This window comes from Pelodiscus sinensis, chromosome 5, assembly GCF_049634645.1.
Source record: "Pelodiscus sinensis isolate JC-2024 chromosome 5, ASM4963464v1, whole genome shotgun sequence".
In the NCBI taxonomy this organism is placed as follows: domain Eukaryota; kingdom Metazoa; phylum Chordata; order Testudines; family Trionychidae; genus Pelodiscus; species Pelodiscus sinensis.
This window is the reverse complement of record NC_134715.1, coordinates 20,051,869-20,074,714: the sequence shown is the minus strand read 5'-3', so window position 1 is coordinate 20,074,714 and position 22,846 is coordinate 20,051,869. Positions and strand designations below refer to the sequence as shown.

Here is a 22,846-nt window from a genome sequence, read left to right as displayed (position 1 = left end):
GCGTTGTTACAGGTTGGGGACTGAATGGCTAAGTTGCAGTTCTGCAGAAAAGGACCTGTGGATTATAGTGTACGGGAAGCTGGATATGAGTCAACAGTGTGCCCATGTAGTCAAGAAGGCTAATTGCATATTAGGGTGCCTTAGGAGGAGCATTGCCAGCAGATCCAGAGAAATTTTTATTCCCCTTTATTCGGCTCTGGTGAGGCCACATCTGGAGTATTGTGTCCAGTTCTGGGTCCCCTGCTATAGAAAGGATGTGGACACATTGGAGAGGGTCCAGCGGAGGGGGACCAAAATGGTGACGGGGCTGGAGCGCATAACCTATGAGGAGAGGCTGAGGGATTTGGGTTTGTTTAGTCTACAGAAGAGAAGAGTGAGGGAGGATTTGATAGCAGCCTTCTACTTCTTGAAGGGAGGTTCCAAAGAGGATGGAGAGAGGCTGTTCACAGTAGTGACAGGTGGCAGAACAAGAAGCAATGGAGAGGTCGAGGTTGAATATTAGGAAAAACTATTTCACTAGGAGGGAGGTGAAGCACTGGAATGGCTTACCTAAGGAGGTGGTGGAATCTCCATCCCTAGAGGTTTTTAAGTCTTGGCTTGACAATGCCCTGGCTGGGTTGATTTAGTTGAGATTGGTCCTTCCTTGGGCAGGGGGCTGGACTTGATGACCTCCTGAGATCTCTTCCAGCTCTATGATTCTATGACAGTATTTCAATATTATGTTGAAATAACTGCGGGTATGTCTACACTACAAAGTTAGTTCGAACTAACAGACGTTAGTTCGAACTAACTTTAATAGGTGCTACACTAGCGCTCCGCTAGTTCGAATTTGAATCGAACTAGCGGAGCGCTTAGTTCGAACTAGGTAAACCTCATTTTACGAGGACTAACGCCTAGTTCGAACTAGCTAGTTCGAACTAAGGGCTGTGTAGCCCTTTAGTTCGAACTAGTGGGAGGCTAGCCCTCCCCAGGTTTCCCTGGTGGCCACTCTGGCCAACACCAGGGAAACTCTATGCCCCCCTCCCGGCCCCGGACCCCTTAAAGGGGCACGGTCTGGCTACGGTGCCCATGCCAGGTGCAAGCCTGCCAGCACCCAGCTAGCAGACCCTGCACCTGGCACGGCACAGAGCCACCCACCCGATGCCCCCCAGCCCACCCCCTCTTGCCGGGACCAGGCTGGCGGCTCCCGGGAGCTTGCCCTGGACCGCAAGAGGCGGGCACCTTCCTGGGCTAGTGCGGACATCGTGGACCTCGTCCACGATCTCCGCACTAGGCACAGGAAAGTGGCCGTCTAGGGCAGGAGAGCTGCCAGCCTGGCCACCCAGGAGCAGGTGTGCATGAAAATCAAGGGGGTCCACTGAGACCCCCGACTCTGAGCCGTGAGCTTACAATGGCCGTCCTGGGTCAGACCAAAGGTCCATCTAGCCCAGTAGCCTGTCTGCCGACAGCGGCCAACACGAGGGACCCTGGAGGGGATGGACCGAAGACAGTGACCAAGCCATTTGTCTCGTGCCATCCCTCTCCAGCCTTCCACAAACTTTGGGCAGGGACACCACTCCTACCCTCTGGCTAATAGGACTCCATGGACCCAACCTCCATGACTTGATCTCACTTCCCTTTAAACTCTGTTCTAGTTGTAGCCTTCACAGCCTCCTGCAGCAAGGAGTTCCACAGGTTAACTATTTGCTTTGTGAAGAACAACAACTTTCTCTTACTAGTTTGAAGCCTGATACCCATTCCTTTCCTTTGGTGTCCTCTAGTCCTTCTTTATGGGAACTCATGAAGAACTTTTCTTGATGCACCCTCTCCACCCCACTCATGCTTTTAGAGACCTCTATCCTGTCCCCCCTCCGTCTCCTCTTTTCTAAGCTGAAAAGTCTCAGTCTCTTTAGCCTCTCTTCATATGGGACCTGATCCAAAGCCCTGATCATTTTAGTTGCCCTCCCCTCTCCCAGCCTCTCTCTTCCCCTCTCCCACCTCCTTTTCCCAGTCTCCCCCAGTTTTGTTCAATAAAGAGAGATTCTATTTTTGAACACAATTGTCCTTTATTTTGTACATCAAGAAGAGGGGCTAGGGAAGGGTAAGTGGAAGGAGGTGAGGGAGGAATGGGGTACGAGCCCCCGATGGGAAGGACTGGGCTGGCTCTGCGGGCTTCTGGGGGTGGAAGCTCTCCTGCAGCCCCCCAATTGCCCCCTCTCCCCAGATGGCAGCCTGCGGCAAGTGCAGCCGGGCTGATGGCCGAGTGCTGTGATGTGCCCAGTGTGGGTACTCCGGGCAATCCAAGCCAGGACTGCTTTGCAAGCGGGGCACCCCTGAGAACTGTCTGTCCAGGGTGGGGGTCGGGTTCCTTTAAGCACAGCCCTCGGCTAGCTTGAGACAGCATCTCCACGCTCTAAGTCCTCCTCTGATGCCCTGCCGGCACTGCTTCCGGCCATCCTTAAGTCCGGTTCAGGGTCTACTTAATGTGGACATGCTAGTTCAAATTAGCAAAACGCTAATTCGAACTAGTTTTTTAGTCTGGATCCGTTCATTCGAATTAGCTTAGTTCGAATTAACTAATTCGAACTAAGTTAGTTCGAATTAACGTTGTAGTGTAGACATACCCTCTGAGAACTGATGGGTAGGATTCCCTGGGATGCTTACATGAAGGGAAAAGGAATCCAGGAGAACTGGTAGTATTGTAAAGAAGCCTTGTTAAAGTCACAGGAAGAAACCATCCCTATGTGCAGCAAGAAAAGCAAATATGGTAGGTGACCAGATTTGCTTACTGGGGACATTCTTGGTGAGCTTAAAAACAAAAAGGATGCTTATAAGAAGTGGAAACTTGGACAGATGACTAGGGGGAGTATAAATATATAGCTTGAGAATGCAGGGGTGTTATAAGGAAGGCAAAAGCGCAATTGGAATTGAAGCTAGCAAGGAATGTGAAGGATAACAAGAAAGGTTTCTACAGGCATGTTAGCAATAAGAGGGCGATCAGAGAGGGTGTGGGGCCCTTACTGGATGAGGGAGGTAACCTAGTGACAGATGATGTGGGAAAAGCTCAAGTACACAATGCTTTCTTTGCCTCTGTCATTATGGACAAGGTCAGTTCCCTGACAAATGCACTAGGCAATGCATTATTTCCCCAGCCCTTGGTGGGGAAAGAACAAGTTAGGAACTATTTAGAAAAGCTGAACTTGCACAAATCCATGGGCCCGGATTTAATGCATCCAAGGGTACTAAGGGAGTTGACAAATGTCATTGCAGAGACGTTGGCAATTATCTTTGAAAACTCTTGGAGATCAGGAGAGATCCCAGATGATTGGAAAAAGGGCAAATGTAGTGCCCATCTTTAAAAAAGGGAAGAAGGACAATCCAGGCAACTACTTACTGATCAGCCTTACCTCAGTCCCCAGAAAAATCATGGAGAGGATCCTCAAGGAATCCATTTTGAAGCACTTGGAAGAGGGGAAAGTGATCAGGAATAGTCAACATGGATTCACAAAGGGCAAGTCATGCCTGACCTATCTGATTAGCTTCTATGATGAGGTAACTGGCTCTGTGGAGATGGGAAAGTCAGTGGATGTGATATACCTTGAGTTTAGCAAAGCTTTTGATACGGTCTCCCACAATATTCTTGCCAGCAAGTTAAGGGAATATGAATTGCATAAATTGACTGTAAGATGGATAGAAAGCTGGTTAGACTGTCGAGCCCAATGGGCAGTGATCAATGGCTCAGTGTCAGGTTGGCGGTCGGTTTCTAGTGGATTACCCCAAGGATCTGTTCTTGGACCAGGTTTGTTCAACATCTTTATTAATGACCTGGATGAGGGGATGGATTGCACCCTCAGCAAGTTCACAGATGACACTAAGTTGGGGGAGAGATAGATATGCTGGAGGGCAGGGATAGTGACCAGAGTGACCTGGACAGATCAGAGGATTGGGCCAAAAGAAATCTGATGAGGTTCAGCAAGGACGTCCTGCACTTGGTATGGAAGAATCCCAAGCGTTGTTACAGGTTGGGGACTGAATGGCTAAGTTGCAGTTCTGCAGAAAAGGACCTGTGGATTATAGTGTACGGGAAGCTGGATATGAGTCAACAGTGTGCCCATGTAGTCAAGAAGGCTAATTGCATATTAGGGTGCCTTAGGAGGAGCATTGCCAGCAGATCCAGAGAAATTTTTATTCCCCTTTATTCGGCTCTGGTGAGGCCACATCTGGAGTATTGTGTCCAGTTCTGGGTCCCCTGCTATAGAAAGGATGTGGACACATTGGAGAGGGTCCAGCGGAGGGGGACCAAAATGGTGACGGGGCTGGAGCGCATAACCTATGAGGAGAGGCTGAGGGATTTGGGTTTGTTTAGTCTACAGAAGAGAAGAGTGAGGGAGGATTTGATAGCAGCCTTCTACTTCTTGAAGGGAGGTTCCAAAGAGGATGGAGAGAGGCTGTTCACAGTAGTGACAGGTGGCAGAACAAGAAGCAATGGAGAGGTCGAGGTTGAATATTAGGAAAAACTATTTCACTAGGAGGGAGGTGAAGCACTGGAATGGCTTACCTAAGGAGGTGGTGGAATCTCCATCCCTAGAGGTTTTTAAGTCTTGGCTTGACAATGCCCTGGCTGGGTTGATTTAGTTGAGATTGGTCCTTCCTTGGGCAGGGGGCTGGACTTGATGACCTCCTGAGATCTCTTCCAGCTCTATGATTCTATGACAGTATTTCAATATTATGTTGAAATAACTGCGGGTATGTCTACACTACAAAGTTAGTTCGAACTAACAGACGTTAGTTCGAACTAACTTTAATAGGTGCTACACTAGCGCTCCGCTAGTTCGAATTTGAATCGAACTAGCGGAGCGCTTAGTTCGAACTAGGTAAACCTCATTTTACGAGGACTAACGCCTAGTTCGAACTAGCTAGTTCGAACTAAGGGCTGTGTAGCCCTTTAGTTCGAACTAGTGGGAGGCTAGCCCTCCCCAGGTTTCCCTGGTGGCCACTCTGGCCAACACCAGGGAAACTCTATGCCCCCCTCCCGGCCCCGGACCCCTTAAAGGGGCACGGTCTGGCTACGGTGCCCATGCCAGGTGCAAGCCTGCCAGCACCCAGCTAGCAGACCCTGCACCTGGCACGGCACAGAGCCACCCACCCGATGCCCCCCAGCCCACCCCCTCTTGCCGGGACCAGGCTGGCGGCTCCCGGGAGCTTGCCCTGGACCGCAAGAGGCGGGCACCTTCCTGGGCTAGTGCGGACATCGTGGACCTCGTCCACGATCTCCGCACTAGGCACAGGAAAGTGGCCGTCTAGGGCAGGAGAGCTGCCAGCCTGGCCACCCAGGAGCAGGTGTGCATGAAAATCAAGGGGGTCCACTGAGACCCCCGACTCTGAGCCGTGAGCTTACAATGGCCGTCCTGGGTCAGACCAAAGGTCCATCTAGCCCAGTAGCCTGTCTGCCGACAGCGGCCAACACGAGGGACCCTGGAGGGGATGGACCGAAGACAGTGACCAAGCCATTTGTCTCGTGCCATCCCTCTCCAGCCTTCCACAAACTTTGGGCAGGGACACCACTCCTACCCTCTGGCTAATAGGACTCCATGGACCCAACCTCCATGACTTGATCTCACTTCCCTTTAAACTCTGTTCTAGTTGTAGCCTTCACAGCCTCCTGCAGCAAGGAGTTCCACAGGTTAACTATTTGCTTTGTCAAGAACAACAACTTTCTCTTACTAGTTTGAAGCCTGATACCCATTCCTTTCCTTTGGTGTCCTCTAGTCCTTCTTTATGGGAACTCATGAAGAACTTTTCTGAATGCACCCTCTCCACCCAACCCCTGCTTTTAGAGACCTCTATCCTGTCCCCCCTCCGTCTCCTCTTTTCTAAGCTGAACAGTCCCAGTCTCTGTAGCCTTTCTTCATCTGGGACCGGTTCCCAACCCCTGATCATGTTAGTTGCCCTCCCCTCTCCCAGCCTTTCTCTTCCCCTCTCCCACCTCCTTTTCCCAGTCTCCCCCAGTTTTGTTCAATAAAGACAGAGTCAATGTTGGAAGAAACGTTATCTTTATTTTGTACATCAATAAGAAGGGGGGCTAGGGAAGGGTAAGTGGAAGGAGGTGAGGGAGGAATGGGGTACGAGCCCCCGATGGGGAGGACTGGGCTGGCTCTGCGGGCTTCTGGGGCTGGAAGCTCTCCTGCAGCCCCCCAATTACTCCCTCTCCCCAGATGGCAGCCTGCGGCAAGTGCAGCCGGGCTGATGGCCGAGTGGTGTGATGTGCCCAGTGTGGGCACTCAGGGCACTCCAAGCCAGAACTTCTTTGCAAGCGGGGCACCCCTTAGAACTGTGTGTCCGGGGTGGGGGTCGGGACCCTTTAAGCACAGCCCTCGGCTAGCCTGAGACAGCATCTCCATGCTCTAAGTCCTCCTTTTATGCCCTGCCGGCACTGCTTCCGGCCATCCTTAAGCCCTGTTCAGAGTCCACTCAATGTGGACTTACTAGTTCGAACTAGCAAAACGCTAGTTCGAACTAGTTTTTAGTTCTAGATGCGTTAGTTCGAACTAGCTTAGTTCGAATTAACTAATTCGAACTAAGTTAGTTCGAACTAGCGCTGTAGTGTAGACGTACCCTGCCTGCTTTGTAGACACAAACTCAGTTATTTTCAAATAATGGTAGTTATTTTGAAATAATATTGCTGTATAGACGTATCTCTTGTATAACCATCCCTATACTTATGTAACCCACACTCCTACTGGGGGTGGTTCTCTGTGGCTGTAATGGCACTTAGAATATATATCCCAGGTTTACTTCTCCTATACATACTTACTCTCCTTTATTACATGCTGCAAAGTACTCTATTTAGGAAGGATCCATCCATTTCACACATACAAAATGGGAAATGACTGCCTAGGAAGAAGCACTACAGAAAGGAACCTAGGGGTTATAGTGGATCACAAGCTAAATATGAGTCAACAGTGTGACACTATTGCAAAATAAAGCAAACATGATTCTGGGATGTATTAATTAGAAGCATTGTGAACAAGACAGAAGAAGTAATTGCTCTGCTCTGCTCTGCTCTGCTCTGCTCTGCTCTGCACTGCACTGATTAAGCCTCAGCTGGAGATTGTGTCTAGTTCTGGGCACCACATTTCAGGAAAAATGTGGAGAAATTGGAACAGGTGTAGAAAAGATCAACAAGAATGATTAAAGGTCTAGAAAACATGAGCTATGAGGGAAGATTGAAAAAAATGGGTTTAGTATAGATAAGAGAAGACTGAGAGGGGAAATAATAACAGCTTTCAAGTACTTAAAAGATTGTTACAAGGAGGTGTGAGAAAAATATTCTCTTTAACTTCCGATGATAGGACAAGAAGCAATGGGCTCAAATTGAAGGAAGGGAGGTTTAGTTTGGATATTAGGAAAAGCTTCCTAACTGTCAGGGTGGTTAAACAGTGGAATAAATTGCCTAGGGAGCTTTGTGGAATCTCTATTATTGGAGATTTTTAAGAACAGGTTACACAAACTCCTGTCAGAGACTGCAGGGGTCTGGACTTGATGACCTCTCAAGGTTCCTTCCAATTCCTTCCAATTCTAGTATTCTGTGATTCTGTGCTTGGGGACATATGTGAAATTTAGTTCACACTTGTTTCAGAAAAATATGAAGCAATTCTAATAGCTCAAGCTGAATCAGAAAGTCTGTTATTCCTCAAAGTCCTGCAAATCCCTTACTTCTATTTCTTCTCATGCACTTCTAAACTCTTCTCCCAGACTGATTTTGCAGGAATCCTCTAGTAACAAGAATTTGACAAGAGTTCCCTCAGCAATCTACTAGCACTGTGTTTTCATTGATTGAAGGGACTGGGTGCCAGAGCACTCTGAGATGTTTGTTTCATTTCGTCCCTATTAAAGTGTGTGAAAGCAGGAAGATCTCTGAGAAAACATTACCTTTCCCATTGTGAAGTGGAGCTCTAATATTTCATAATATTTTCTGCTTCCCCTTAAAGGTAATCACAAGGTAGTTGTTTGGTGCAAATATGTTAGAGTGGGGACAGGTCTGTAAGTTCATGACAAGAGTGGGTTTCTTTATTTACAGCTTTCTACTGGGATGTTTTTCTATTACTCTGCTTATATGCTTTATTCCTGTTGCTTTGAGCATGCTGCTCTGCCAGCTGGCTCCCACCGGGCAGTAGCAGAGCTGAGTGAAGCTTTCGTGTTGACTTTAAAGCCCATTTGCACTGTCAGAGTTGAATATTTGCTATGTTTTGTGAACGGTTGTGGTGGGGAGGAGGATGCTTGCACAGTGGGGAAATGCTCAGCAAAGCCCACAGGAATGTTCTTCAAAATGCTCAACAGCCACCCTCTTCCCCCATGACTCCCTACATACCATTGTTCTCTTCAAGAGTGCTCAGTGTCCTCTTTCCCTCTTTGTTGCCTCCTGGGGATAGGTGGCTTCCTCCCTGGGCTAATGAAAGTGCTACCTTCAGAGGAATGTCACCTGGGGTTCTTCCTATCTCATGTGTCTTTTTTGAAGGAGAGGGTCAAGAAATATCGTAATCTAATCCCATGGAGTTGCAAGAGAGAGAAATGCTCATGTATTGTAGTAGCTGTTCACTAAGAGGCCGGAGTTTGTAGTTTATCCTAGTCAGATTTCTAGTCAACTATCAGGTCTTCCCTATCAATCATGTGCTAAGGAATTGCTAACAAATTGTTTGGTAGGTTTCTAGGGAATCCATGGGGGATCTGTTGCTATTGTACTGGGTCTTACAGGGAACTGTCTGCTCTGGCAGCTTAGTGCAGAGTTGCTGGAGTGGGAGATGAAGGGTTTTCCTATCCTGTTCTCCTGAGCAAGGCAATGGATGAACAACTTTCTGCCTGATCCCTACCTCCTTAGGACCCACAATGCATGGGGAAGAACTACATCTTGTGAACATTTAAGGGTTTGCTGGGTTTGGGAAGCAGAAGGAGGGGGAAGAGACAGTCTTGTTCCTTCCTCCTCTTAATGGCAAAAATAGATAAGGAGAACATAAGAATGGCCATTCTGGCTCAGACCAAAGGTCCATCTAGCCCAGCATCCTGTCTTCCAACAGTGGCCAATACCAGATGCCTCAGAGAGAGACAACACAACAGGTAATCCTCACATGATCCCTCTCCTGTCACCCATATCCAGACAGACAGAGGCTAGGGACACCATTCCTACCTCTACTGGCTAATAGCCATTGATGGACCTAACCTCCATGACTATATCTAGCTCTTTTTTTGAACCCCGTTAAAATCCTGTCTTCACCACATCCTCTGGCAAGGAGTTCCACAGGTTGACTGTGCTCTGAGTGAAGAAAAACTTCCTTTTGTTTGTTTTAAACCTGCTGCCTATCAATTTCATTTGCTGACCCCTGGCTCTTATATAGGTAGGAATAAGTAAATAACTTTTCCTTACTCACTTTTTCCACACCAGTCATGATTTTATAGACCTCTATCATATCCCCCCTTAAGTCTCCTCTTTTCTAAGCTGAAAAGGCCAAGTCTTTTCTTGCATGCGTATGTATTACAGCCTAGGAAGTTAGAAGGAATATTTCTTTGTGAGCTAGAACTAAGGTAAGCAGACTAAACAATTTCTTAGACTCCCCAAAAGATCAACGAAGTCCCTGACTCATGTATGTGTTTTGAGGGACTTCCTAATTAGATCCTCCAATAGGGATCCTCTTTAGGGTTCACTACCACATGCTCCAAACTGCAGGCTTCTGTAGACCATGTTATTGAATAATTAGCCTTAATACAAGCTTTATGCCTTCTTTTGAAACAGCTGGGACTAGTCATTTCTAGGAACAGGGTTATGTTCTTGATGGGCCTTTGGTTTGATTGTATATGGCAGTTCCTGTGTTCTTATGTGAACCAGTCCTTGTAGGATCTGCACAGATTTAGACAGCATCTATTGTTATATAATCTAGTCAGAGGCAAGAATGTTCTTAAATATGGCACAGCAAAGGATATCAGGATTTTGTTCCTGCACCAGGCACCATAGTATAATAGGTACAACAGGAGACAGTGTGGAGATGTAAATGAGACAGTAATTCACAAAATCAGGGAAAGTGTCTTGTGCTCTTCAGAACAGCTGCACCAAAGTCCTCATTTAAAAATTCTGGGTACAGAATAAGAAGACAATTTTATGTCACTTTTCACTCCAAAGCACTTCATAGCTGCGTACAATATCAACCAAAAAAAATGCAGCTATTGCAGTTGCTGGGGAGAGGAAATATTAGCCATTGACTCTGCAACGAAGACCCACATAAAAAGTACCACTGGAATTCTAACAACCATAAAGAGCAGACAGGACATCAGTTCCGAAGATCGCACCCAAGAGACCCACTTAAACTGAAAGTTGTGTGGATTTCAATTTGTCTATCTCAGAAGAAAAAAGAGGGGCTGAGTCAGCCCCGACAGGATTTGGACTCATGATTCTGGGTAATCGAGCAATTTCAAACCTTATTGTTGAGAGAGCTAAGCCATCCTTCAGAAACCAATAGCTGTGAATTGCTGATTAATTTGTTCCAGGAAAATTTGCTGTTTTCACCAGTAAACTTTTAGTTTAGTGGGAAACGAATCTGCTAAAATCCATTCTCCTCCATTCCCCTCCATACCATTCTCCCCAATTATCCTAGACAAAAATAATCTCCTAGATTTCATAGCTTGCCCATTAATTTCAGTTAAAAATTCAAAACAAGAGCCAAAATGCCCCAACAGCCAGCAAAAGGGAGAGAAACCCTTCATTTCTTCTTTCCTCTATAGAGAGAATTGGACAGAGATACCCTAGGTTCAATCTAGGTCACTAGATTTTAACATAAAAGGGGAAGAGACAGCAAAAACCTAGACTAGCAGTAAGGAGAAAATAAAATATCCCTCTCTCCAAACTTTATGTTAACCTGACTAAAAGGGTGACCAGCTGTTGGTATGTGTTATTTATTTCTCTCTTCCCACTCTGCTTCCTATTTTGTTGTGAGGGTTTTTTTTTTAGAACAACTATGATTGCTATCAGCAGTGCTAACTGTGGATTTTACAATGTGTGCTTGTAGAAACGGGGGCATTTCTCTAAGAGTGCACACATCTGCAGCCTAAATAGAGACAACAATGGCAGTTGGACCTACTTGAATTAATAACTCAATTAAAAGCATAAAGCTGGGTGTGAAAAATATTGTGAATAAATGGGGGATTTTATTAGCAGGTTGTTCACAACTAACAAATGTAAGAGAGAAAAGTATGTGGAAATGTTTTAAGAACTTCCAGTTGCATATTTTTCATGGGCTTCAGTAAACGAAAGCTGAATTCTGCTCTCCTTTACAGTAATGTAAACCAGGAGTAGCTCTCCTGACTTCAGTGGAGTTAGTTCAGATTTACATTAAGACCTTGTTTACACTAACACCCTAAACATGGTTCCATTAGGTTAGGATCATATAGTATTTTAGGCTTAATTTGTACTCAGTTTGCAAACGCGTAAATGTCTGTGTACATTGCAAAGCAGATCAGAATCTAAGCCCTAATGTTTCTTACATTATGATGAAAATTTGTCATTGACCACTGCTGGACATAATATTTCTTTGAGATCACTCTAAGTACTATCATTACTATTTTTATGGCCAATCTTTTTATTCCATACAAAAGTGCTTATATCCACACCAAATGTAACTAATTTTCAGACATTTTTAAGATATTGTAAAAGAAGCTTTACTAAAGGCAAGATGTATTATTCCTCCTGCATTAATTTTGTCCACTAATTTTGTAGGTCAGTCCAAAAATCTTTCATGTTTATGTGACATGACTTGGTCTTTATTAGTCAAAGCTTTTTTTCTGCCCCTCGTGGTTCAGTTGTACTTTAGATGGATTTAAGTTAACTGTATGATTAAGTCTGTGGATTTGCCACAATTGTGACTTTCAGTACAAGAACTGTGATTTTAAAGATTTTCTAATAATAAGTTATAGTCTTTTTAACTTATCAAGAAAGTCTCCTCCAGGAGTTTAAAAAAAATAAAATCTGAATCCACTAATTTCCAAAGCACGGGAGAGAAACATAAGTCTGTGTATGGTTTTTAGGTCATTTACTATTAAATTATGTAAATATTATTTATTGACTAATAAATATTTTGTTGAAAGTATAAACTTATAATTTGTGTGTGTGTGTCTGTGTGTGTGTTTGTTTTGTAAGGGACTTATCCAGTTCCCAGTGAAGTTAATGAAGAGATTCCTACAAAATTCTGTAGGAGTATTATTCCCATACATGATTGTTTGTTCAAGAGTTTATTTGCGTTTTGTTTTGTCTTGTCATGTCAAAACAGCCAGGCTAGAAGATTGTAATTGACAGAATTGCTGTATTTTACTTTTAAGTAAAAAAGTCCATGACTTTACAAATATAATTACCATTGGTTTAGTAAATTTATTAGCTAATTCTCGTAGGACCCGCAGATACATGTAATCTGGATTTGCTGTTTTATATAGATTTCAGCTCCATATCAACCTTCTTTTATCTGCTTTTTACCAATAACTGTACTGACAAGGGGTAGAATTTTAAAAGGAACCATAGGCCCACTTTCAAAAATGACTTTAAAAACTTGGCTTTCAATGAGACTCAGTTCTGGGTCACTTTTGAAAATAGAATTTTCGCTCCTTAAGTACATGGACTTTTCTGAAAATTTTATCCAAGGCCTGCAGACACACACATGCATACTTTGGTTAGTATAAGTAGTTCCAAAGAAATCAATGGCAATGCTTAAATGAATGCAGATCTATTGCATGATTAGTGTGTGCAGAATTGGATCTATTGGACTCAACTGTGAGCCACCCAGGCTCCTGTGAACCCAATGGGTTCATTGCATACTATGTTAAAGTCAAGTAACTTGCCTGCACTAAGCCCTGTTGGTCTCATGTTCTTACTCGGAATTTCTAGAACATGAGTTTGTCCTCTGTATAATTTAGGGATATCTTAGATGATCCTTGTTTCACTATTTTTGTCATCCACCAGATGTTTGGGTCACTTGTGAGTACAGTATCCTATAGTTTTAAAGTCCCCAGTAGTTATTCTGGGATTTTTTAAAATTTTACATTCCTGTCATCTATTCCTGGTGGTCCATTGCTAAATCACTACAAAATTTCCTTTGTTTTAATTTACTCTACCGTTATTGCAAATATTTCACTGGCACCTTCCTCTTTACCACATTTGTATGTATAGTCTTGTATGTATGTGTGACATATTATGCCTATCTATTCACTTTTTCTTCCTCTCATAAACACTAAGGCTACGTCTACACTGGCCCCTTTTCCGGAAGGGGCATGTTAATTTCACCTATCGTAGTAGGGAAATCCGCGGGGGATTTAAATATCCCCCGCGGCATTTAAATAAAAATGTCCGCCGCTTTTTTCCGGCTTTTAAAAAAGCCGGAAAAGAGCGTCTACACTGGCCCCGATCCTCCAGAAAAAGCACCCTTTTCAAAGTAGGAATAAGAGCCTCCGGAAAAGGGCGCTTTTTCCGGAGGATCGGGGCCAGTGTAGACGCTCTTTTCCGGCTTTTTTAAAAGCCGGAAAAAAGCGGCGGACATTTTTATTTAAATGCCGCGGGGGATATTTAAATCCCCCGCGGATTTCCCTACTACGATAGGTGAAATTAACATGCCCCTTCCGGAAAAGGGGCCAGTGTAGACGTAGCCTAAAGGTAGCCCCGGTGGAAACATTTAAAAAGTTCATTCTGGTTGTATGGATATTACTGGTTCTAGCAGAATTCTTCCTTTTTTATTTAAGGGAATACCATTGGATCCAGTAATCATATCAGAATATTGGTGAATCTAAAACCAGAATGCATTTTTTAAAATGTGCCCATAGTAAATGAATGTTCCAGTTATGAAAATCCTCTCATGGAGTTTCTGATATGGTCGTTACTTCATATTCTCCTTGTGTTCTATGATTCTTCTTGCCTAGAGAGTGAAAAATTCTCACTTGTGGTTCTTTCAAGAGCCCATATTCACTTGTTTCCTATGTTAAACACCACTGGCTGCATTTCAATGGTGAGTGAAATGATGCCTGTGTATGTGGTCAGCACATCTTAGGGGATCCTTAGGAATGCTCTGTAAACATGAGATGCTATTTGTTCCTTATTCGCCCTGCCCCAACAAACAAGTGCTTTTTACAAAAATTGTTGTGAAAGTGTGCAGTGTGTTTCCAATCCTTTTGCAAGAAGGACTTTTTTTCCCCCTCTCTCTAGCTGTATCTAGGTCCTTTTGAATTTAGCTAACAAACATGTCTCTCCGTAATCTTGTCAGGCCACCAGTGGAAGACAGTCAAACCCTTTTGACCCCCGTGGTGAGCTGCGGGCCTCCAGGAGCACTGCTGACACGGCCTGTCATTCTAACCATGCACCATTGTGCAGAACCGAACACAGAGGACTGGAAGATCCAGCTGAAGAACCAAGCAGCCCAGGGACAGTGGGAGGTGAGTTCACAGACTGAATACAGCACTCGCATCTTTAGCTTATGGAAACAAAAAGAAAATCCCAAACATATACAGATAACATTGATGCCTAACGTTTGGGATGTTCATGAGTATAACACTGGAAAAATTTACTTGTTGGTGTTTTATAGAGCACACACCTCTCTCAGTTCTGGAGAACTGGGTTCAAATATAATTTAGGCCAAGAGTGAAATGGACGTGGGGATCCGACCCGGGCTCTATTGCACTTTTGTTTATGACCCAAAATGAATTTAGTGGCACAATTCCGTATGACTAGCCAGGTCTGCTCAAAAGAGGCCTGGATGTATGTCAACAGAATTGTTTGGGGAAAACTTGCACAGTGCTTTCTGTTTGACTCTTCTGTGCTATCGACCTTGTGGATTTACCTTTGAGAACCTAACCTTTAGCAGGCTGGTCTCAGGCACAAGAGAAATATTTAACCTTAGGGCTGCCCACTTGCCACAGCAATTAAGGACAATGAGTTTCATCTTGAGTCCTTCTGCAAGGTGGCTTGTATTTTTCCTTAGCTCCTCTCTTCCCCTAGCTCTGCAGTTCGCCATGCACCAAGGCATGCTCCTGGTCGATGCATGCTATTTCAAACAAGTGCACACAATCAGCAAGGATAGAATTAGAGCTGTCTTTTTGGATTTATCTCATCTTCCTTTTCCCTGGCTACCAACCAAGGGAGGACACTGAGCATGCCCTGCACTGCAGAAGGAGCTTGTAACACTTTAGCATGCAGTTTGAGATAGAGAAAGAAATGTTGGTACAATATCAACCAGTGATAAATAGCAAATAGTTTTACAGTTATGTATAACGACTGGTTTTCTATAAATACAGACTTTTACTAATGCTAGAACTGTGTGCTAAAACTAAAATGACAGAAAAACTATTAATTACCCAGTGGAGGGATCCAACTCGTTCTTTAATGGAGATTCACTTTCCTTGGAAGTTCCCTTTAAAATGTTGTAAACTTAGCTTACACCTCTGATGAATGAACCTCAGGGTTAGAGTATGGGCTCAGTGTAGATAAAAATCTAAAGGTTGGATCTTTGGGCAAACTAAGAAGACCTCCTCAGCTGTTTCATGAAGACATATGTTCACAGGGTATTTCTAATACCTCCTGTTCTGGTTGGACTAGATATAGTAGCACAGTGGCCTTCTTTGTGGGATTTTGACCCATCAGGTTTCAGTCTTTAATGGCCAGAGAGGTGAAGTGGTGGCAAGGAGAAAGAAAGGACAAATGAAAAACACTGAGAAAAGTTCAGTTCCGGATCAAATCTAGAAGAGGGAAAATATTTTCTAAGCTGGTTCCTACCTCTCTAGTTTGTAGTGCTGGGTTCACCAGGATAACAGATGATAATAGTGCTGCAAACAATTCTCAGCTGTTGAACTTGGGCTATATTTGTGCATTTCATATTGAGTATATCCTATCTCTCTTCCTTGCAATTCTCAGAGGTACAGTCATTTTCATAGGCTGTTGCTGTATCACTGCTTCTTGATCTGAGTTATGCTACCAGAATACAGCATTGCAGCCTTATAGAGTATTAGAGCAAAACACACCTTGATGAGTTTGACAGAATGCTTGAAGTCAGCACTGGTAATGCTGAAGTAACTGGATCCCAGGTCACTGTTTCCTGTAAGCTGCGTACTTGTGTGGCCACTCAGGAGAAATTCAAATGCATCCCCGCTGATTAGCAGAGCTAGGTGTATTGTTTCTACTGGTGGTGCACATTCACACATGCTCGGTGCACATAAAATTTATTCTGCATTAGTATGGAAAAATACGTACATGGATGGAAAAGATTAGTGCTATCCTTTTCCCATGGTTAGGCAGTGATACAATGATCCTGTGCCAAGATTTTTTTTTATTTTATCAGGAAGAGACACTGAAGGTATCTACATAGTATGTACACTCTGTGAGATGCCACCTCCCCATACCCTTCTCCTGGCAGACTTGTGTGCTTCTGAAAAGCCTGTTTTACTGTGCCATGAAACATGGTACCCCGTGGCTTCTTTCTCTGAGCAGATTTTAATGAGGGCAGTGCAACTGATATGGCATCTGGACTGACAGCCGTAAGGACTCATTTTCAGGGCTATCCTTGAAGGAATATTGCCTGTGGCACCAGTTTTTTTTCCAAAAGCTTTTCAGGGGGTGCTTTCTAGGCCAGTGAATACTTGCACGTCTAGCTGACTAATCTGTACTTCAGCGAAGTATCTCACAGCACTGTACATACGTTGCTCATTCATTTTCTGTTCATTACTAGCATCCCCTGATTTTCTTTTCCTGGAGTCTCCTTTCTTGTCCTTGAAAGAGTTGTTGCCTGCTGGAAGTACTCACGCTGACACCAAACTAGGGCTTGCATGCTGTCTGCAGAGTCCACAAGGTCTCTGGCTCCAGCACAGTGAGTCCCATCTTCTTCCCTCTACTGGAACAATTCTTCCATCTCCATCCCCCAACAGATGCTTAGATTGCCATAGGCAAGGAGTTCCTGCCAGGGCCAGTATAAATGTTTCATGACGTGGCCAGTAGGGGGGGTATAATGAGCATTGCAGATGGCAATCTGTCTTCTGCCCTTCAGGAGGTGATGTTGCCTTTGCAGCTGTGCCTTTCCTCAACCTGGGATCCTGAATCTGCTCCCAAACGCAGGTAGAATCCAGCTGCTCAGTCCACTGCCAGACACCACCTACTCACCTCATGACAGGAAAGATAGTGTGGCTGAGTTCTGCAGAGCCTCAGGCAGCCCAAAGCTGCTTTTGCAGTGCAGAACCACAATCTGTGACAATCACCTTTTATTTCTTTTTTCCAAATCCAGTTGAAGAACATAGTTCCATGTGTAGACTATAATGTACAATGCCGAATAGGGAACATAGCGGGGGGAGGGGGCTGTTTTCTTCTAAGCACAGGGAAAAAAATGAAAATGATCTCTGTTTATATTTGTTTTGCCTGGTCCCTGCAGTGTAGTCATGGGGAATTATTCTGATAAAGCAACAGGTAATATTCTTTGTATACGTGGCACTATCACGTCAGACAGGTTACCTCTCCTGTCTGAATCCTAACAGCCACTGATTATGAAAATTAATAAATTAAGACTTTTTATTATTCACTTAGGGTATGTCTACACTGCACACTTATTTCAAAATAAGCTATTCTGGAATAGTTATTCTGAAATAGCTTATTTCGAAATAGCACGTCTACACTGAAGGGAAGCCTCAAAATTAGTCCAAGGCAGGCTTCCCTAATGTAGACATGCTATCTCAATTTAGAGCCCTAGGAGGCACTGAGGAGGAATAACTTAGAATGGCCTTGGTGAAGGGCTATTTTGAAATAGCATAAGTAGAGCTTCTACACGTGCCTTATTTTGAAATAGCTATTTTGGAATAGGAATTATTCCTCATAGAATGAGGTTTAAAGATTTCAGAATAATCCATCTGTTATTTTGAAATTATTTTGAAATAACACAATGGCTGTGTAGATGCTAGCATTGTTATTTTGAAATAATGGTGCAGTGTAGACTCATCCTTAGATAATATATAGAGTGTTCATGCCTGGAGCTGGTCAAATAATATTAATCAAATGGCTCATTCAACCAGTGTAATTGCATTTTTCTTGCAAAGTTATGGTGGTATTTTTCATTATTTACTCAGCTCTACTCTTCACTCTAAAAGCACCTACGTGCAACATATAAAACAATCATAAGTTTTATGTAGCCAATGGCAGGTACAGACCATCAGCACCCAACTGCATCTTCCTGTTCCTCCAGCTAGGAATATAAGAACATAAGAACATAAGAACGGCCATACTGGGTCAGACCAAAGGTCCATCTAGCCCAGTATCCTGTCTACCGACAGTGGCCAGCACCAGGTGCCCCAGAGAGGATGGACAGAAGACAATGATCAAGTGATTTGTCTCCTGCCATCCCTCTTCAGCCTCTGACAAACAGAGGCCAAGGACACAATTTATCCCCTGGCTAATAGCCTTTTATGGACCTAACCTCCATGAAATTATCTAGCTTCTCTTTAAACTCTATTATAGTCCTAGCCTTCACAGCCTCCTCTGGCAAGGAGTTCCACAGGTTGACTACACGCTGTGTGAAGAAGAACTTTCTTTTATAAGTTTTAAACCTGCTACCCATTAATTTCATTTGGTGTCCTCTAGTTCTTCTATTTAGGGAACTAATAAATAACTTTTCTTTATCGGCCCTCTCCACACCACTCATGATTTTATATACCTCTACCATATCCCCCCTCAGTCTCCTCTTTTCTAAACTGAAAAGTCCCAGTCGCTTTAATCTCTCCTCATGTGGGACCCGTTCCAAACCCCTAATCATTTTAGTTGCCTTTTTCTGAACCCTTTCCAAGGCCAAAATATCTTTTTTGAGGTGAGGAGACCACATCTGTACACAGTATTCAAGATGTGGGCGTACCATAGTTTTATACAGGGGCAGTAAGATATTCTGGGTCTTATTTTCTATCCCTTTCTTAATAATTCCTAGCATCCTATTTGCCTTTTTGACCGCAGCTGCACATTGTGTGGAAGTTTTCAGAGAACTGTCCACGATAACTCCAAAATCTCTTTCCTGATTTGTCGTAGCCAAATTAGCCCCCATCATACTGTACGTATAGTTGGGGTTATTTTTCCCGATGTGCATTACTTTACACTTATCCACATTAAATTTCATTTGCCATTTTGTTGCCCAATCACTCAGTTTAGTGAGATCTTCTTGGAGTCCCTCACAGTCTGCTTCTGTCTTGACTATCCTAAACAGTTTTGTATCATCTGCAAACTTTACTACCTCACTCCTTACCCCTTTCTCCAGATCATTTATGAATAAGTTGAAAAGGATTGGTCCCAGGACTGACCCTTGGGGTACACCACTAGTTACCCCTCTCCAATCTGAAAATTTACCATTTATTCCTACCCTTTGTTTCCTGTCTTTTAACCAGTTCTCAATCCAAGAAAGGACCTTCCCTCTTATCCCATGGCCATGTAATTTACACAAGAGCCTTTGGTGAGGGACCTTGTCAAAGGCTTTCTGAAAATACAAGTATACTATATCTACTGGATCCCCCTTGTCCGCATGTTTGTTAACCCCTTCAAAAAACTCTAACAGATTAGTAAGACAGGATTTCCCTTTACAGAAACCATGTTGACTTTTGTCCAATAAATTATGTTCTTCTACATGCTTCACAATTTTATTCTTTACTATTGTTTCGACTAATTTGCCCAGTACTGAAGTTAGACTTACCGGTCTGTAATTGCCAGGATCGCCTCTAGAGCCCTTTTTAAATATTGGTGTCACATTGGCTACCTTCCAGTCATTAGGTACGGAAGCCGATTTAAAGGATAGGTTACAAACCACAGATAATAATTCAGCAATTTCCCATTTTATTTCTTTTAGAACCCTTGGATGAATGCCATCCGGTCCCAGAGATTTGTTAACATTAAGTTTTTCTATTTGTTCCAAAACCTCCTCTAATGACACTTCAATCCGGGACAGTTCCTCAGATTCATCACCCACAAAGGATGGTGTAGATTCAGGAATCTCCCCAATGTCCTCAGCCGTGAAGACTGAAGCAAAGAAATCATTTAGTTTCTCCGCAATGGCTTTATCGTCCTTGATTGCTCCTTTTATAGCTCGATCATCTAGGGGACTCTCAGGTTTTTTAGCAGGCTTCGTGCTTCTAATGTACTTAAAAAACATTTTGTTATTTCTTTTTGAGTTTTTGGCTAGCTGTTCCTCAAAATCTTTTTTTGCTTTTCTTATTACATTTTTACACTTGATTTGACAGTGTTTATGTTCCCTTCTATTTATCTCACTAGGATTGGACTTCCACTTCTTAAAAGATACCTTTAAGAATGTTACATGTTGATTAATAAAATGACTCAAGCAGGAAGGACTTGAGATAATTTCTGGTTCTTGGGTGAGCATTTAAGTTGATGCTTCAGCAAACAAAGCTCTATCTCTGAGTAGATTTTGTCTGGTTACTAGCCCAATCCTGGGCTTCTCTGTTGACTGGACTTGGCTCTCTAATTCTACTTGTTTATTTCTTAGGATGTAGTGATGGTTGGAGAGGAGAACTTCACCACCCCCTGCTACATCCAGTTAGACCCAGAATCCTGCCATATCCTGACAGAAACACTTAGCACCTATGCCTTGGTGGGACAGTCAACCAACAAAACAGCAGCAAAACGTCTCAAGCTGGCCATCTTCGGGCCACTCTCCTGCTCGTCGCTGGAATATAACATCCGAGTCTACTGCTTGGATGATACTCAGGATGCCCTTAAGGTAAATGCCATATTCTTTACCATCTAACTCTAGCAGACTTGCAGTGAATAGATTCTACATTAACATGTAAAGGCTTGTAATTTATATTCTGTAGATCAGTGTTTCTCAAACTGGGGATTCTGACCTAAAAGGGAGCCTCACCATAAATGCTGACACTATAGGACTCCAGGCTTGGAGCATTCAAGGAAAAAATTGTGGACACTCAGCACCCACCAACAGCTCCGTGGATCAGTGCCTGGCCCTTCTGCCCACAAGCAGCCCTTCAGATCAGCTTCTTCCCTGCCCCAGGCCTCCCACCTGCCATGATCAGCTGTTCAGAGGCACGCAGGAGGTGCTGGGGCAATAGGAGTGAGGACTTGGGGCAAGGAGTAGAGTGGGATGGGGTCTGAGCTTGGGGCAGCTCAGAGGTTGAGTCCCCTGCCTCCTGCCCACTGAACTAAGGAAGTCAGAGCCTATGTGTCTCACAACTATTATACAGCAGGTTGCAAGATGAAATGGTACTGCCACCTTTACCTCTGTGCTGCTGCTGGTGCAGGCACTGCCTTCAGAGCTGGGCAGTTAGAGTGGCAGCTGCTGGCCAGGAACCTAGTTCTCAAGGCAGTGCAGCCACCAGGCACAGCACAGAAGGAAGGATGAAATGATATAGTATTCTTGTACCCATCCCCCAAACAGCTCTCCCCCCAGGAATGTCCTTTACTTGGGAAATATGGAATACTGTGTTTTCAAACACTTTTGTAAAGGTTTTGGTGCTTTTGACAGCAAGGATCATGATTCTGCGCCTCATTTAATGCTTCTGAGATAATTAGGTAATTTCCTAACATTTTTGCAGGGGTCACAGCCTAAAATATTTCCAAAGAGGAGACAGAAAAAATGTTGACAACCCCTGCCCTAAATGATTTTAATCAATTTTAATTTAATTTAATTTAAATTAAAGTTTGATTGGAGGAAGAGTTTGACAACGGGACAATAATTCATAGAAAGAAAAAAACAAAACAAAACAACTCACCCAAAACTCCATGTTGTCTTTGCATAATGATTTCTCTCACATGCTGAACTAATTGTCTCTCCATCATGCTTTGTTCTTCCATACCACAATCTGAATTCTGAGATTTTCCCATTATTAAAGGGCCATAAGGTAACAAGAACCTCATTCATTGTACTTTTAATGGTATGTGCTAGCTCCCAGGAGATGACAAAATGTATAAATATGTCTTTGTAAATAGAAAATAATGATGAAAGAAGTTCCTGTGTTGTTGATCACTGCTTGCTCTTACATTACTTTGATATACCTCTCTGTGTACTATTTTTGTGCTAAGAATTTGCAATTGAAATACATATTTGCTGTTGCTTTGTATAGCAATATACCTAACTTTTTCTGTCTATAACTCGAGTATACATCAGTGTATACATACATTTTGTGAATATGCATAATGAATGTATACATGTGTATATCCAGTATCTGTAGATAGACATAAAAGACAGATGTTCAATAGTGATAGAAATAGAGATGTTCAATATAATAAATACACTAATTCATGCACATATACATATGAATGTAGATTATTGAAAGATTTTCTGTTATCATAACCAGTTCTACAGATACCATGTATGTAGAGTTCCAAGCCTGATACTAACTGATTAGCTGTACTGCCTGAGATGTCTAAGCAGTGTGAATTGTGTGTTGGGTACAGAACATTGTTAACCCCTTTACTTGGAATAGAAACAAGCCACATTTAAATATGTGCACACATTGCCCAACATGGGAGATGTTTGTGTTTCTCAGAGTGCTGACTTCCACTGTGACTGGAAAATTTCATTTTCCTCTTAAATGCTATTTAGTATCCTTTCTTTCTAGACATTCAAGTTGATTTTGTTCGTCAGTGCGCTGGTGGAAGTGCTTTCTAGAGTTAGGAGGAATTTAGCAGCAGTGGACTGAAGAGCAGAGTAGAGACTAGCATATCATAGTCCAGTGGTTCCCAACATTTTTCATACTATGGACAGCAAACCCATTCACAAACTTTTGGTGGACCAGCACCATTATATTTGCATGTTTGCATGTTCATTATACAAATAATGAATATGGAAATACAATGTTATCAGTCCAC

At 43.4% G+C, this 22,846-nt stretch overlaps 1 protein-coding gene across 2 annotated transcripts in view; it reads left to right on the top strand.

Moving 5' to 3' along the window:
• Positions 1–22,846, top strand: part of UNC5C (unc-5 netrin receptor C) — a 424,416-nt gene that overhangs the window by 376,218 nt on the left and 25,352 nt on the right. For both annotated transcript variants that reach the window (XM_006111944.4, XM_006111943.4), the window contains 2 exons: positions 14,265–14,433; positions 20,508–20,741. In XM_006111944.4, coding sequence (XP_006112006.1) covers positions 14,265–14,433; positions 20,508–20,741 — 403 coding nt within the window. The remainder of the gene's footprint in view (positions 1–14,264; positions 14,434–20,507; positions 20,742–22,846) is intronic.